This window comes from Bos javanicus, chromosome 1, assembly GCF_032452875.1.
Source record: "Bos javanicus breed banteng chromosome 1, ARS-OSU_banteng_1.0, whole genome shotgun sequence".
Lineage (NCBI taxonomy): Eukaryota > Metazoa > Chordata > Mammalia > Artiodactyla > Bovidae > Bos > Bos javanicus.
Genome location: NC_083868.1, coordinates 154,201,509 through 154,217,444, shown reverse-complemented (window position 1 = coordinate 154,217,444; position 15,936 = coordinate 154,201,509). Strand labels below are relative to the sequence as shown.

Here is a 15,936-nt window from a genome sequence, read left to right as displayed (position 1 = left end):
AAGTCTGTTATTTGATCTATCAAGGATTATTTTAAAAGCATATTTACAGTGTCTATAATATCACTTGCAAATTAACACATTTATGGGCTATTGCCAAATAGTGTCATCTTTTCTTCAGATGCCTCTCTTGAATTAAATGGTTAAAATTTAGCTTCCTTTTATCATTGTAACTGTGACGATAAGAGGTTGGTCTGGTCGCCTCTCGGGCCACCATCCCCAGCGTCTGGTCTTTTGTGGTTCTGTGTAGGGCTCTTGCCGTCTGCACCTCAGGCAGCTCACTCTTAAGTTCATTCCACTCTGTCCCACTTGGTTCTCCAAGACACGATTAGACCTTTAACCGGCCTTCTCATTCGATGATCCCTTTTGTTTGTATTCCCCATATGGTCCAAACTTTAGACTCTTTATTTCGGCAGACTTTGTTTCCTCAATTTTTTTTTTTATATTGTCATTTGGTATTTGTGGATTCATTAATAATTGCTAAAACTTTCTCTTTAAAACCATAGATGTGTACTGTCCAGTTTGATAGCCCCCAGGCACATGTGGAGATTTAGATTGAAATTAATTTAGAATAAATAAAATAAGTCTTCATCACCCTCTCAAGATACAGGACATTTCTATCATTATAGAAAGTTCTGCTGCACAGTACTGTGAAAATGAATTGATTGTTGTTATATTTTTGTACTATATATCATAGGAATATATGCATTTTATTTTTTATTCACAGTGAACTTTTAGAGACATACTTACTTTTGTTTCCTGTCTCTGCCCTTAAGAAACCTCCATCAGTTTTTATAGTGTACAAGTCTTATATGAGTTTTTGATCAAATTTAGTTATTATATAGTGGATAGTGTAAAATTAGACTACTTTGAGAATGTTTTCTGTATTAATAATGTACAAAAGTGATTTTACAAAGTTTTTTTTTTTTCCCTCCTTATTTAAAGTCCATCTTCTACACATTTCCCATTTTTCAGAGAAATAATGCTGGTTCTCTAATCCAACAGTGATTCTCACACTAGTGCAAAGTTAAGATATCCTAAATGTTGGTGTGTTTTATATAGTTTCCTCCACGCCCCCTTTTTTTTAGTTAAATAAAAACCAAATTCCTCAGGGAAAGAAAAATTTTACAAGCAATTTCAGAGCAGAATTGATTTTGGTGTGTGTTAATGCAGACAATCTGCCCAGTGTTAAAATGTTAAAGAGAAAAAAACCACACAAGCTGCCACGTTCGTGTGATCACACCAAAATAGCAGCTTGTATTTATATTTTCAGTCTCCCGAGGTGGACTGCAGGCACACCCCGCCGAGCGGCTGTGCTCGGCGCTGTGCTGCGGCTCCGTCTGATGCCGGCGCCGTCCACGCTTGTGCATGCACGACCAGCCCTCACATATGCACTTTTTCACAGCCGCGGAAGTGAAAACGACAACACAAGCCGCTCTCCGCGGGTTGTCGGCAACCTGTGTGTGTGTTTCTTAAATATTAAAGAGGGGGAGAAGCAGATTTTCAGGAACACAAGAAACAATTCTTCCGTCAAATGGCCTGTAGTCCTTCCTTATTTCACAGCTCTTAAGGTAAAAGCAAAATATTGGATTCTTGCGGTTCCCTCTATATATTTAGAAGTATGTATATCTTGTACTGCTCATGTTTGTGACATGTATTTTTCTCATTTCTGCTGCATGTAAGCATGCAGATTCTTACTACATATTTGTTCCAATTTATGGGATATTGTTAAGGTTAAAATTTTTTTCTAGCATTTGCGTGAAAATGGAGGTGTGTCCGTGGCGGTCTTGGTGCTGTGACTGCACCCGCGCCCCTGGCCGCTGGAGCCTGGTGGCAGCGGCCGCAGAGTCCGCCCCGAGCTGCGGGCCAGAAGGGTTCTCCCTGGGAGATGGGCTGTGTAATGAAGCCAGCGTCTTTTACCACTGTTTATATTTCTAAACTGGGGCTTCACATGCTGACCATGAAGAGGTGAAAAGGTAAAGTCCGCTGGGTGGCGGAGTACTCCCTTCCTCGTCCGCCCAGCCCGTTCAGTAGAGTCACAGTATTTTAGGAACTTTCATGCAGATTTGGAATTGACACTACTTTACTATTTCAAGGATAAATGCTTTAAATTGCTTTAAAATTTTTTCTTAATTGTCGAAATACTGCAAAATGAAGTCTTTCAGTATGACAGAGACTTGCACTTAAAGTGCATATTTCTACCTTTTTTTTTTTTCTTCTCAATTTTTCACCTTTATGGTATCATTAGAAAGTTTTTTGTTTTTTCTTTTATTTGAGGCAATGAGGCAGTGGGGTTGCTTGCTGTGTAACTTGGGGGCATTGGAAAACTAGAAAGAGCCTTTGCTGAAACCTCTCTTCAGATGGTGACAGACGCCGCCCTGGAACCCAGTCCCACTGCCTATCCCCACTGTCCTTCCTGGACATCTCCAGTCAGCCTAAGTCTCCTCACCTGGGCGGCGATTCCAAACTCCCACTGTCCCTGTTAGGCTCTGGGAAATTGTTCTGCTGTCTTCTTGGGCTGGGTCACACCCTTGTCATCACAACAGATTTCTGCTTTCTTTTCTATGCCTTTTAAAAATCAGGGTTCACCTCTAGTTTATGGCCTGTGAAAGTCACATAATGCTCTTATCGTCATTCGTTGCAAAGAACAAAGGCAGCAGAACTGTGGTCTAGCCTTTAGTAAGCTTTGCCTTCTCACCCCAGTCCAAGTTCACGACTTAACTTTCATTTTTCATTGGTTGGTTGGTTTGTAGGTTTCTGGACGGACTTATTCATTCAGCAAATACTACTTGAGAAATTACTAGGTAGCAGCTACTATTCTAGAAGTTGAGGATCCTGATAAAAGAAAATACTGCCTCTTCCATTCTTTTATAGAACCCTGCAGATTTTATTGTAATTATCTTCCTTTTAAAAATATCTGTATAATATCTATTTTCTTGTCTAGATTTTAAGTACTTAAGTTTTATGTTTTTATATTTTTGCTGTTCCCCAGCACCTGGCATCCATAATAAGCATTGTGTCATTGGTAATCATCTTAAATCCTTTTATTTTGCAAGTACATAAAGTTGAAGCTCAGAAAGAATGACTTAAGAAAATATAACTGGCTGCAGTGGAAATACTACCTGGGACTCCAGGTCTTTCTGCTAGTCTGTAATATTTTATGTTAATCTTATTTGCCTGAATTTACCACTTGTTTTTTCAATTGAAGAAGCTCTTATTGAACACCTTCTGTATGCATAACACTTTGTGGAGCAAACAGGAGATGGAAGCATGAGTGGGCTGCTTCAAGTCTTACCCAGAAAACTGTGGAGATTAAATACGCCCCTATGGTTTCTGCCCTCTGGGTTCACATATTCTAATAGACTTGCTCAACCTTGGGAATATTGACGTTTTAGACCAATTAACTCTCTGCTGTACAGTGTGGGGTGCTTAGCAGTGTTCCTGACCCCTGACTACTGCAGCCTCTGTCAGGCATACTTCTTAGGTCCTTCCAGGGCATTGGGGTGTCTTGTCTGACAGGAGGGTTCTCTGAGGCGCCACTTCTGAGTTTTCTGAGAGCTTAACAAAGAATTTTACATTCACACCCTTTGTTACATCTTTCGACCTTGCTTTTCTGTGTCTTATGTTTGATCTTGGCCCAGAAGTAGAGTCTTAATGCTTCATGTGTGGCTCGAGAGGATGAGAAGGAGACAGGGTTGGGCTTGACATCCCTTCGTGTTGAGCAGTGCTTCCCTCCGCTTCCCTCTTTCCTTCGTTGTAAGGGACACGCAGCCCAGGGGCAGCTCCGCACTGCCTGGACAGGCTCTTGGGCCCGATCACCTGGGTATTGGGTACATTTGCAATATCCAAATAAACAGATACTGCTGAGTTGCTAGTACGCAATAAGGAATCTTTGTCTCCACTTTCCTTACGATGTTTTCCTTACTTTGACTTTCACCCTCGCTGGCAGCCTCATGGGCTGTCTGGCTGCCTAATCGTCTCTTTCATATCCTTTAGTCTTTTCACTGTGGCTCTGTGCAACGTTCCAGCTTCTGTCCAGTCCCATAGCTACCTCTACGGCATATTAAAAAAAAAAAGGAAACAGCCCAGTTCCAGGTATTAAAAGCTGTATTCATTATCTCTTGCTACATATTTCATAGTTGTTGGACATTTGGGAGCAGCCGAGGCCCTGGGACCTCTGAGCAGTCAGGTGTCAGCTGGAGCTGGGGTGGTGTGGAGGCTGCTGAGGGCTAGACGACCCATGTGGGTCTCTCTGTGGTGCTGCTTAAGTGTCCTTTCTCTAGAGGAGCCTTCCCCTAAAGCAAACAACCCAAGAAGGAAAGGCAGTGTGTTAAAGGATTGGCAAGTGTATTTTTAAAACCAGCACAGTCCGTATGCAGCCTCCCAGGTTTCCCAGATGCCCTTTTCCGCTCTGTCCAGCCGGAAGTGGAAATGTGGGCGGCGCCTGAGGTGGGATGCGCTCAGGAGGGGCGCTCTGCGGTCGCCTGTCATGGCCGCTCTCGTCCCAGCAGCCACGGCGCCCTGGAGAGGATGCTGGGGTGTTCAGTCTAGCTTCCTCCCTGAAAAGAGGAGAGGGCAGATTCGGTTGAATGTGGCGTGGTGAAGCCATCATCCCAAGCAGGGAGGACAGGAATTGAAAGTGTCTGCTCCTTTCGTCCCGGCTCACCTCACCCCTCTGGTTTTTGCTTGATTTTTATTTCAGTTTTCCTTTAATAAAACAGTGAACTAGAGTAAGACATTATAGTTATTTTGGTGTTTAATCGTATTCTAGGGAGTTTTCATCAGCTCATTTTAAATTTTAGATGGATGCTGGTGGTGGAAGTTCTGGGTTTGAAGTGTGGACACAGCATCAGTTATTGTTCCTGCAAGCCCTCCGGTGCGGCTCCATCCTCCTGCTTGGCGATAAACCTTCACCAAGGGCTTTGCTTTTTCCCTCGGGACATCTTATTGAATACTTGCATCTTCAGTAATTCATCTGGGCCCAGTGCTTTGTCTGTTTTAATACTTCTAATTACCTAATTAGGTGCCATAATGCAGTGACAAAGCCCTTTGTCATTTCACTCTTGTCTTAACCCTTTTCTTGCTTAGGAAACACTCGTTGTGTCTCTTTGTTGTCTGAGGAACTCTCCATCATGGATATTCCGTGGATATTTGCCTCACTCCTTTTTTGTCTGGGTCATGACCAGCCAGGCCCTGTTGAATTCAGGTCTTCCGGGTTGACTCCCGTCAGGTACCTGGGCTCCTGGTTCTTGGTCTGAAGTTGAGGTTTTGTTGTCCTGCCTCTCTCACTTCTTGATTCACCCCCGTAGCCTGCAGCCACATGGAAAGATATCCAGAAAGCAAGTAAAATAGTTGTCATAAACTGCTTTCGTGACAGAATCAGTGCCATTTGTCATTCGTAGATCTTAGGTGTCCACAGGCATCCATGAGTAAATGTAATGGAAATCAGCAGCATTGTTTCAAAATGATAGTGGTCTGTGCTTCAGGATAACTAAACATTGACAAGGGTCAATTTTTCTTCATTATGTATTTTAGATAACAGTGAAAGAAAACATGATAGAGTTATAGTTTTACCATCTTACAACGTCTGATGAATCAGTCTAGACAGTGATCAATGGTCATCACAGAAAGAGAGAAAACCTAAAGATCTCTGCCTCCTGATGAAGGTACCCGGCTCCATCTGTACCCGTTGTCCACTTCTGTGTTATAAACCACCCCCAAAGCTTCAGAGAACAGCAGAATCAGTTTTGTTGATGAATCTCCGACTTGAGGAGGGCTGAACAGGCCGTTTGCCTCAGTTCCATGTAGTGGTAGCCAGACCAGCTCGAAGTTTAAGGACTAGAATCATCGGAAGGCATGTCCATCTGTCTGGCTTTTGAGGCTGGAACTCGGCAGAGACAATCTCTGGAGCTGGAGCTGGAACACCTCCCCAGGGCCTCTCTTGGCTGCTTGACTTCCTAGTAGCGTAGTGTCTGAGTTCCACGGCTATTTGCAGACGGAGAGGTGGACAGAAGCTGTGTGGCAGCATTGCTCGCGTTGCCGTCTGTTCGTGAGAAGCTTGTCACTGAGGACCATGCCTGTGCAGAGGGGTGGCGTTAGGCTGCCCCACCTCTGTGTGGGAGGAGCGCTGAAGGATTCGGGAACGTGCCCTTGAAGCGACCATATCTTCCATGAAGGATCGTGTTGAAAGTTGAATTTGAACCTGTTGAAGCCTCTAGACCTTCTTACCACTTTATGGGAATACAGGGGGACGAGGAATGTGTTTCCATAAAATGGAAGAACAGCAAGTAAAATTAAGAATGTGGCAAGTTTCTACAGGGTAAAGAGTTTGGTTTTTCTAACAAATGCATTGTAAAAGAGAGAGGGAGAGAAAAAGAGGAAGGGAAGAAAAGGCAAGGAAAGAAAAAAGGGACAAGTTTGTAGAATATGTCTTAAGAGATATATCAACAAATTTCAGTGTACAGATGCTTCTTGGAACTTGATTGAAACAAACTGAAAAACTTTTAGGGAAATTTGAACATTTGACTGCATATTTGGTTTAATCAGTCGATTATTTTTATTAGTTATAGTGTTAAAGTAGCACTATGGTTGTGTTTTTAGAGAGTCTTTATATTTTAGAAATAAATTCGTCCTGCAATACTAGTGATGTCTCAGGTTTGCTTCGAAGTGCAGCTCTGAGAGAGGAGTATACGTAAAAGGGATTATTAGTGATGAAGCTGGGCGACTGTGCTGGGGTTCCGTCCATTACTGTCTCTTTATAAATGTTGGAATTCTCTATAATGAAATATGTTTTAAACTTAAAATGAAATCTGTATTGCCTATGAATTTGGAGTTATTTCAAGTTACAAAACAAAATGCATACACCAGATGTTTATACCTCTTGATATTATGTTTATACCTCTTGATGTTAATTTGCAGTATATAAAATTTGTCTGTTTAATACCTCCACAAATCTTGAGAGAGAAACTCCTGTAGTTTAAATGTTGATCAATTAAGTTGAATCAGAATTATTACCTTTGTTTCTACCAAGTAAAAATGTTAGATGATATTAGTCTAAATCCCATCATGGAATACTTTGATATTCCTTTCTCTTTGCTTATCAGTTCATCCTCACCTATTTATCATCTCTACTTTCTTTTTTGGCCAAATTCAGAAATTCCTTCTCTTGGACTCTCATTTTCTATAATAACGGAATTCATCTTCAGTTCCCATTTATTGTGATTCTTTTCTCCTTTTTCTCTTCTTTCTGATGGTTTGGCTCAAGTGAATCATAAACTTCTCTGCTGCTGCTAAGTCGCTTCAGTCGTGTCCGACTCTGTGCGACCCCGTAGACGGCAGCCCACCAGGCTCCCCTGTCCCTGGGATTCTCCAGGCAAGAACTCTGGAGTGGGTTGCCATTTCCTTCTCCAATGCATGAAAGTGAAAAGTGAAAGTGAAGTCGCTCAGTCGTGTCCGACCCTCAGCGACCCCGTGCACTGCAGCCTACCAGGCTCCTCCGTCCATGGGATTTTCCAGGCAAGAGTACTGGAGTGGAATGCCATTGCCTTCTCCGAAACTTCTCTAGTTCAGTCATAAATTTTTTTCTCTCTCTCATCTTTAATGAATTTACCACCATTTCTCTTTTTGCATGAAACTGCAGAGTCACTCTTGATTTTTCAAAATCTTAACAACTTTGATCCCAGCCTTGGTCTGTATTCTGTGATTTTTGCTATTGTTTCAAAAGCAGATTTTTCTTTCCCAGTGATAATTTGGGTTAGACTGCTGTTCAGATTACCTGCCCTGAATCAACACCAGATGTCAGGGAAGCTATTTTGAAGCTTAAAACCTATCATCAAAGCTGCCTATCACTATTCCTAGAGAAGCTGCTCACTGCTTTTCTCCCTTTTATTTCTGTTTCCTGTAGATAGAATGCCTTCTCACTTGAAGCTTGATAATACAAGAATCAAGTATTTGTTGTAGGAAATACGTTATTATTCAAGTATATTCATCAACATTATGACTCGTAGGTTCTTCTGTGTAACTCTAAACTCATGGAATTTTACTCCACTGCCTATCTCTGACTCATTGATTAGCAAAGTGGTTGGGAAGTACTGCTACCCTGTTCACTACCCAGGTACACTGGAGCGGGTGTTAATCTCTCCAGTTCGGTTCTTACCTATTACCTTCTGAGCTGGATTCTTTCAGCTGGTAACTTCTCTGAATGTCAGTTCTTCCAAATTCTGAAAATAGCATAAACTTCTGTCTCTGTTTCAGAGCTCTTCTGAAATCTTTCATACCTTACTTGTTTCATGCTATGGATTCTTCATCACAATTTAGAGAACGTCATACTTTTCTGAAAAAGAGGGCACCCTGAAACTTCATAAATGCACTTCAGCTATAGACTAGACTCGGGGACAGTGCGCCGTCACACAGCTATGCCCTGTCTGCCTAATGCACGTTTTCAGTTGATTGGGTATTTGCTAAATGTGGGTAGTTTAAATTAGCTACCTGCAATTTGATTCTTAGAGATCTCTAGTTTTTAATCTCGTGAGTGGTTAGTATGCATTTAAATGAAACTGCAAGTTGACATGTAATATAATTTACATTTTAGTAAGGTATTAAACTCATAGTTGATGGATATTTGTTACAAAGTGAATATTGTAGTTTTTAGCACTTTCTCCCATAATCCGTTCAGATTGCAGCAGCCATTGGGAATTTGGTGGTCCAGTGTGCATAGACAATTTCCAAAGTGGTGTTAAAGAAGCAGATATATAGAATCACTCAGCCATGTGACCTGTCCAGTCCTGAGATAGGAAGCCTGCTTCAAGGCAGGGCTAGATTTAAGTCATCCGACGAACAAGGAGAGGAAACCATTTCACCTCAGAAGGATTACTCTATTTTTACTTTGGTGACGTAAGTTTTTCCAGGAAATTTCTTCTCAGCATTTTATTAACTAGTCACCTGTCTTTCATCCTAATTGCTCTAATTTGGGGTATTTGACTTTTTAAAGGCTTTAGCAGATTTCTTTTGTCCTAAATAAGTCATTTAACAAGCTTTTGTATGTATCTCCTACTTTAGTTCTTTTGACACTTTTTGGAACTTCTTTGTCTTCTAAGATATAGTTATTATTCTTGCTCTGACTTTACTTTCAGATAATTTCTCCTATTTAGGAACTCCAGCCTGAGTCTGGAGAAGGCAATGGCACCCCACTCCAGTACTCTTGCCTGGAGAGTCCCATGGATGGAGGAGCCTGGAAAGCTGCAGTCCATGGGGTCACTAAGAGTTGGACACGACTGAGCGACTTCACTTTCACTTTTCACTTTCATGCAATGGAGAAGGAAATGGCAACCCACTCCAGTGTTCTTGCCTGGAGAATCCCAGGGACGGGGAGCCTGGTGGGCTGCCGTCTATGGGGTCACACAGAGTCGGACACGACTGAAGCGACTTAGCAGCAGCAGCAGCCTGAGTCTGGGCTATCTAGAGGGCCAGCACACTGAGATTTATGCATGGATATGAGATAGCCTACGGGCTGTTTATTCCAAGCCCCAAAAGAGAGGCTTCCTTCCTGCAGGAGAAGAGGTCAGACTCCTATGTCTGGGGACAAACTATATACCCAAGGGAATTTCAAGCCAAAGTCATATGAACAGATAAAGATGAAACAGGCTATAATTTATTATAAAAATTAGAATCAGGAGAGAGATGCCTCACAAACCACTAGCATAGTCCACACAGGGTCCCAGCCTGAACTGGAAAGAAAGTTCTAACTCTCACAGGGGCCCTGGAGAGGATCAGACAGACGCAGAAAACAGCTGAGCTCACCAGCGGTAGGAAGCAGTAGTCGGAACGTGACTGACAGCCACGGTTGCGCCTCTGGAGACTAGGGAGGACCACTCTTCTGTCCCCTGATGCGGCCCGTGCCTCTGTGCTCTCGGTCTCCAGCCTCCCATGCACTCTCTTATCTTTCGGTACCCAAGCCTCCTCATTCATGCGTGCGGCATGCCAAGTGCCCATTCTCAGGCCAGCAGTGGCCTCTGAGCTGGACGCCTGCTGCTAGGCCTGCTCCTGCTGCTGCCGCAGCGTCTCACCTGGTCCCAAGAGCAGTGTGATCATCCCGCTTCAGAGATGAGGCCATTAGGCAACCGTCTACTCCAGTCCCGCAGCCAGCAGCTGTGCAGCAGAAAGCTGAACACAGGCTCTTCTCAGGCCTGTGACTCTCTATTTCACCTCAGTGTAATATCCTCGTCTCTCCTTCCTCTCAACTCTCCTCTTGCAGTCTTTTTCCAAATTAGAGTCCCTCAAGTACTCTCTTCTTTCCTTTTGGTTTCAGAAATGTAGCGTCATCTGTGGCTCTCCCCCCGCTTAATGCTGCCTTGGAAGCTCCTGCCTGTGCTTCCCGCTTCTCCTGCGCCCTGTTGTCCTGCCCCAGCCGGCGGCACCTCCCGGAAGCACGTGCCCTCTGTGTCACTAGCTCCACGCTGCGCTCAGAATCGAGCCCTCAGGGCTTTCCTTCTGATGGGGTGACCTTTCCCACAGACGTTCTGTGTTCCTCCTCCCCTAAAAATTCTCATTCAGACCTTTTGTTATTGAACCCATTTGACTGCTTATTTCTGTATGATGTTGGGAAGCCTTCTAATCCCATTCTTTTACCCACAGCTGTCCAGTATTCCCAGCACCACTTTTTGAGGAGGCTGTCTTTTCTTCATTGTATGTTCTTGCCTTCTTCATCAGAGATACGGTGCCCATAGGTGTGTAAGCTTACCTCTGGGCTTTCCGTCTGGTTCCATTGGCCTGTGTTTCTGTTTTTGTGCCCGTGCTGTCCTATCTTGATGACTGTGGCTTTGTAGTCTAGTCTGAAGTCAGGAAGGTTGATTCCTCCAGCTCTGTTTTTCTTTGTCAAGATTTCTTTGGCTATTCAGCATCTTCTGTGTTTCCATCCAAATTGTAAATTTTTTTGTTCCCAGTTCAGTCACTCAGTCATGTCTGACTCTTTGCGACCCCATGGTCTGCAGCACACCAGGCCTCCCTGTCCATCAGCAGCTCCCGGAATTTACCCAAACTCATGTCCATTGAGTTGGTGATGCCATCCACCCATCTTTTTGTTCTAGTTTTCTGAAAAATACCACTGGTAGTTTTATAGGGACTGCGCTGACTCTGTAGACTGCTTTGGGTCGTGTGGTCATTTTCCCGATACTGGTTCTTCCACTCCAGGAACCTGGCGTCTCTCCATCTGTTGGTGTCGACTTTGATCTCCTTCATCAGTGACTTACAGTTTTCTGCATACGGGTCTTTTGTCTCTTCAGGTGGTTTATCCCTAGGTATTTTATTCTTTTCGTTGCAATGGTAAATGGGATTGTTTTTTTAACTTCTCTGATGTTTCACTGTCAGTGTGTATGCATGTAAGGGTTATCTGTATTACTTTTATTATATCCTGGCTGATTATTTTTGGATGACATTCATTCTTCCCTTATAGCGTCATCTTTTGGTATTCATGAGGGATGGAGTCCGGGACTCCCACAGATACCAAAATCCATGGATTGTTTAACTCTCTTGTATAAAATGCAGTAATATTCACAGATATAATCTGTGCCTATCCTCACATAAATCATCTCTAGATTTCTTATATTAGCTAATACAGTGTAAATACTGTGTAAATTGTTGCTGGCAGGCTGGCACATTCAAGTTTTGCTTTTTGGAACTTTCTAAAATTTGTTTTTCCTAAATATCTTTGATCCATGGTTGGTTGAATCTGCAGATTTGAAAGCCGCGTATACACAGGGCTGACAGATTCATTGTGTGTTGCATTCCTCTGTATTTGCTCTTTGGGTTGTTGCCATCTTTCATTATAAACAACTATTTAAGCTCCTTTCAGGTGAATACTCTGCCCTTTTTATTTCAGACTACCTCAAAGCACCTGGTAGAATTTTTGATCCAGAGATCATTTAAGCAGTATTGACTAACTCATTCCATTTAAAGTGGTGTTTTAATTAAATAAAACTAATGGTGTGGTCATGTGTAATAACTTAAATTCTGATATTTGCATGGAAAAAAAGATAATGATTTTTTCACAGAGTTGGTATTTACAAAATCACATTATACCAAATGGGATTAAACAAAGCAATCCCCCACACCAACGTCATTTTGCTTAAAAACTGTTTATTCATCACGTGATGATCTTAAGCATATGAAGACATTTGAAGTGTTTAGATGTCGAAGGTATCCGTCCCCTCTGTGATACAGTTATCTCCCTTTTCTCATCCTTTTTTTCTTTAATACATCAATCCCACCTCTGGCATAAGTTGCATGGCAAATACAGACTTGTACTAAAACCAGAGCCGCCCTTGGCACCTCTCAGAGAGGAGAGTTTGAGGGTAATTCTTGAAATCGTGTTACTCAGTTTCAACCCTCTGTTTTCTTTTTTCAGGTTTCCTGAAATGCAGTTTTTCCAACAAGAAAGTGTGAGAAAAATTCTTACAGATGTTCTTTTCTGTTATGCTAGAGAAAACGAGCAGTTGCTTTATAAACAGGTAATGAAAATATCGTACAGGTGGCATCCATTGACTCAGAATTTTCTATACAGCTTGACAAATGATAGAGCAATAATGTAGCCTTTATTGTATCCAAAGTTGTATCATAATAGTAAAGCAATCAAAGAGCTGCTTGTCAGCTGCACGGTGAGAAAAGCAAGCTCACTGGCACACATATGCTTCTTCCTTATTATAAGACATTCCGCCAAATTGTCTTCTGTAAGGCATTCAATCTTTTCTTTCAACTTTTGGGAGTTTGTTTATAAACAGCATCTTTGAAGGCAATCTAGTAATAAAACTTTTCAGAGTTGTATATATAAATGTTGTTTCTAAGCACAGCATTTATAAATGCATGCCATGCTGTGGAGGAAGTGATCAAGTGTCCTCTTACTCTTTAAAATCTACTGGCGATATACCTTCAGAAAGTTCCTTTAAACTTTCTGGAATTTATATGATATTCTTGAGATCTTGATGTTTAATTCATCTCGTAATTAAAGAAGGTTATTGGATTATGTGTATTCATTTTGAAATGTAAATTATTTAATATATAAAGAAGTATCCAGGTTTCTACTTAAGCTAATGGGATTCCAATAAAAATATACAAAGTTAGATACTCTAATGTATGTCAGAATACATGTTAAGTGAGGATTCAAACTATTAATAAATTCTCTAACAATCCAAAGTTGTTATGTCCACTGGTGACCACCCAAATTCAGTATAACAGAAAACACCTGCATGGTGAGAGCAGTTTATTTATAATTTGAGATAAACTTGATTTATTTAAAGATAATAAACCAACTCATATTGCAGTTGTCCTAAATAATATATTTGTTATTCTATACATGAAAATATGCAAAAGAACTAATTTTATCTTAGTTTTGATATTACTAATATATATTTTATATTAATTACATGGTGATAATGAGCTTTTAGAATGGGAAATGGAAAAAATATATCCTGTTCATAATGGCAACCAAAACTATAAAATGTCTAGGAATAAATTTAGTAATACAAGAATAAAAGCTATATATAGCTTTTATAAGAATATAAGAATAAAAACTATAAATGTCACAGAAGGATGTAAAGGTAGAGTTGAATAAACAGAAAAGTGACAGCACGTGTTTAGGTGGAAGATACTAAGGAAAGATACTGTTTCTTCCTAAATTAGTATGTAAATGTGTTATCATTCCACTGATAGGCTAAGTGAAAGAGATACAGTTTTTTAAAACTGGACACAGTTATTTTAACTTTAGTGCCCAAAAGCTTTATAGTAATTTTAATGGCAAGAAAGAACATAGCTTGCTGGTTGTGAGCACTGGGTCTAGACTCTGATTCTTTCATTTGTGTCTCAGCTCTAACACTTCTTAGACAACACACAGACTCTCCTCTTCTGCTCTTACAGCTTTGCTGATGAGGGCAGTGCTCTTGTAGAGTTAAAAGCATTAGTGCTCCTAAGCCTTCGTGTTGGTAGTTACCGTGGTGATCATGGTTATGGTCAATTAATACATGTGCTTCAGTTGCCACAGAATTTAGGGGAAGGGGAGAATGACATAGGAAGACATGGAAACAGTTATAAATGTTACATGATCAAACCAGTGTAACAGTAGTGTGGAAACTGAGAGATAGATCAGTGGAACAAGGTAAGAACAGGTCCAATCATAAGTGAGATCTTCATGTGAGATAGGGCATTTCCATTCAAGGGGAAAAGGATATTGAATTGCTGTATTTGATTTTCCATCTAAAAACGATTAAATTAAAGGTGTAATTGTAAGAACTAAAACTACATAAAAATTCTGGGAAAAAAGAAACATTTAGGAGAATTTTTTGATAACCTCAGGGTAGGAAAGGCCTTCCCTAGCAAGATAATGCTGTCCAGATCAGATCCAAAGTGCAGAAACCAACAGCAAACCAGAAAGGAGACAGGAGAAAATAAATCTCCATCTGTGCAAGATTTTTTGGAAGCAAATAAAAGAAAATTCTAGTAAGAATGACTTAAAATCTAAGAATGTTACTAACACACTTTCAAGAAGTCATCAGGTTCAGGCTCTTCGCCAGTGATCCCGGTTCATTTCCGTTGTTCTGTTCTCTGTCTCATTTTGTTGGCTTTTGTCATCAAGCCTGTCTCCTCAGTCTTCTGTCTCCTCTTTGAAATATCTGGGAGTATCTCATGATGAAAACTTTGATGATAGCCAATGAGGTTAGAATATAATTATGCCAAGTTATACGTTTATTTCCCCTTTTTCTTTAGAGAAAGAAACAACTAGATTCACAGACAAGGAAAAAAAAAAACACATTATAATTGTGTAGTCCATCGTTTGTAAGGCACACAGCACACTCGTTTGTAAGGAAAACTAAAGAGAAGTGGGACACATCAGACATGCTTGATAATTTAGACAAAGTCTATCGGTCACTGAGCAGGAAACTATTATTAACTTACTGCTGCGCATCAACCTTCTTAGACTTAAAATTACTCCATATACATGTTAAAAATTCTATAGATTCTATAGAGGTAGAAATAATCCCTTACTCTAAGAGGATTGGATATTTAACCAGATCAAATTTAAGAAAAAACCTTGAGTTTCATCACAAGCTGTTAAAGCTATTATTTTGTACTAGGTGACACCCCGTTTAACATCGACCATATTGTTAATAGTTATGGGATTTTATTGAATTAATGAGACTGTTATCATGTAGTAGAATGTCTTGCTGAGTTAATTGAAACTGCAGAGATTATATAAATGGTATTAATGAACTTTGACTGCCTGATGCCTCAGCTTTAATAAAGACTGCTTGGTGGGCTAAATGAACACAGGCAGATAAAAGAACAGGTTCAATTTTGTGAGCCTACAGGCTGTTGATGAGGAAAACTTTGTTACCTTTATTTTCAACTGACATGAGTTTGGAGTGCAGTGACTACTGAGGATCCAGCAGTGAACAAGGCTGTAAGCAAGCAGAAACACTGACATGCGGGTGGAAACAAAACACAGATTTTGGAAACTGATGATACATTTCTTTTTTGTTACCTTTTATCAGATTTACAGCGCATTGAATTTATTATCATTCTTTCCAGATCTCTCTTCATTTAAACAATTTATTATCATTCTTTCCAGATCTCTTTTCATTTAAAGATGTCTATTTGGTTGTCAATTGTAATTAATAATCAGGCTTTACTAGTCTAAAATTGAGAGTAAGATCAACAATTTTTTTCCAAGTCTGTTTTAGAAAAATGTACCTAGTTTAGTTGGATGTGAAGCCTGAATGTGTAAAAGGCTGTCTTAGAGGTATTCAGGGCATTCTGAATTTTACAATTTTCCATTGTACAAAAAGCATTTTTTTATTGATGGGAAATACTGAAGTATAATTCAGTACAATTCTTTTCCATTTTTCATCATATTGTAGCTTTTACCAATGTGTTGATAAATGATATGTACCCCTC

General features: G+C 40.6%; 1 protein-coding gene across 10 annotated transcripts in view; it reads left to right on the top strand.

The window, feature by feature from the left end:
* Nucleotides 1–15,936, top strand: part of TBC1D5 (TBC1 domain family member 5) — a 599,010-nt gene that overhangs the window by 334,577 nt on the left and 248,497 nt on the right. For all 10 annotated transcript variants that reach the window (XM_061427849.1, XM_061427904.1, XM_061427893.1 and 7 more), the window contains one exon: nt 12,398–12,500. In XM_061427849.1, coding sequence (XP_061283833.1) covers nt 12,398–12,500 — 103 coding nt within the window. The remainder of the gene's footprint in view (nt 1–12,397; nt 12,501–15,936) is intronic.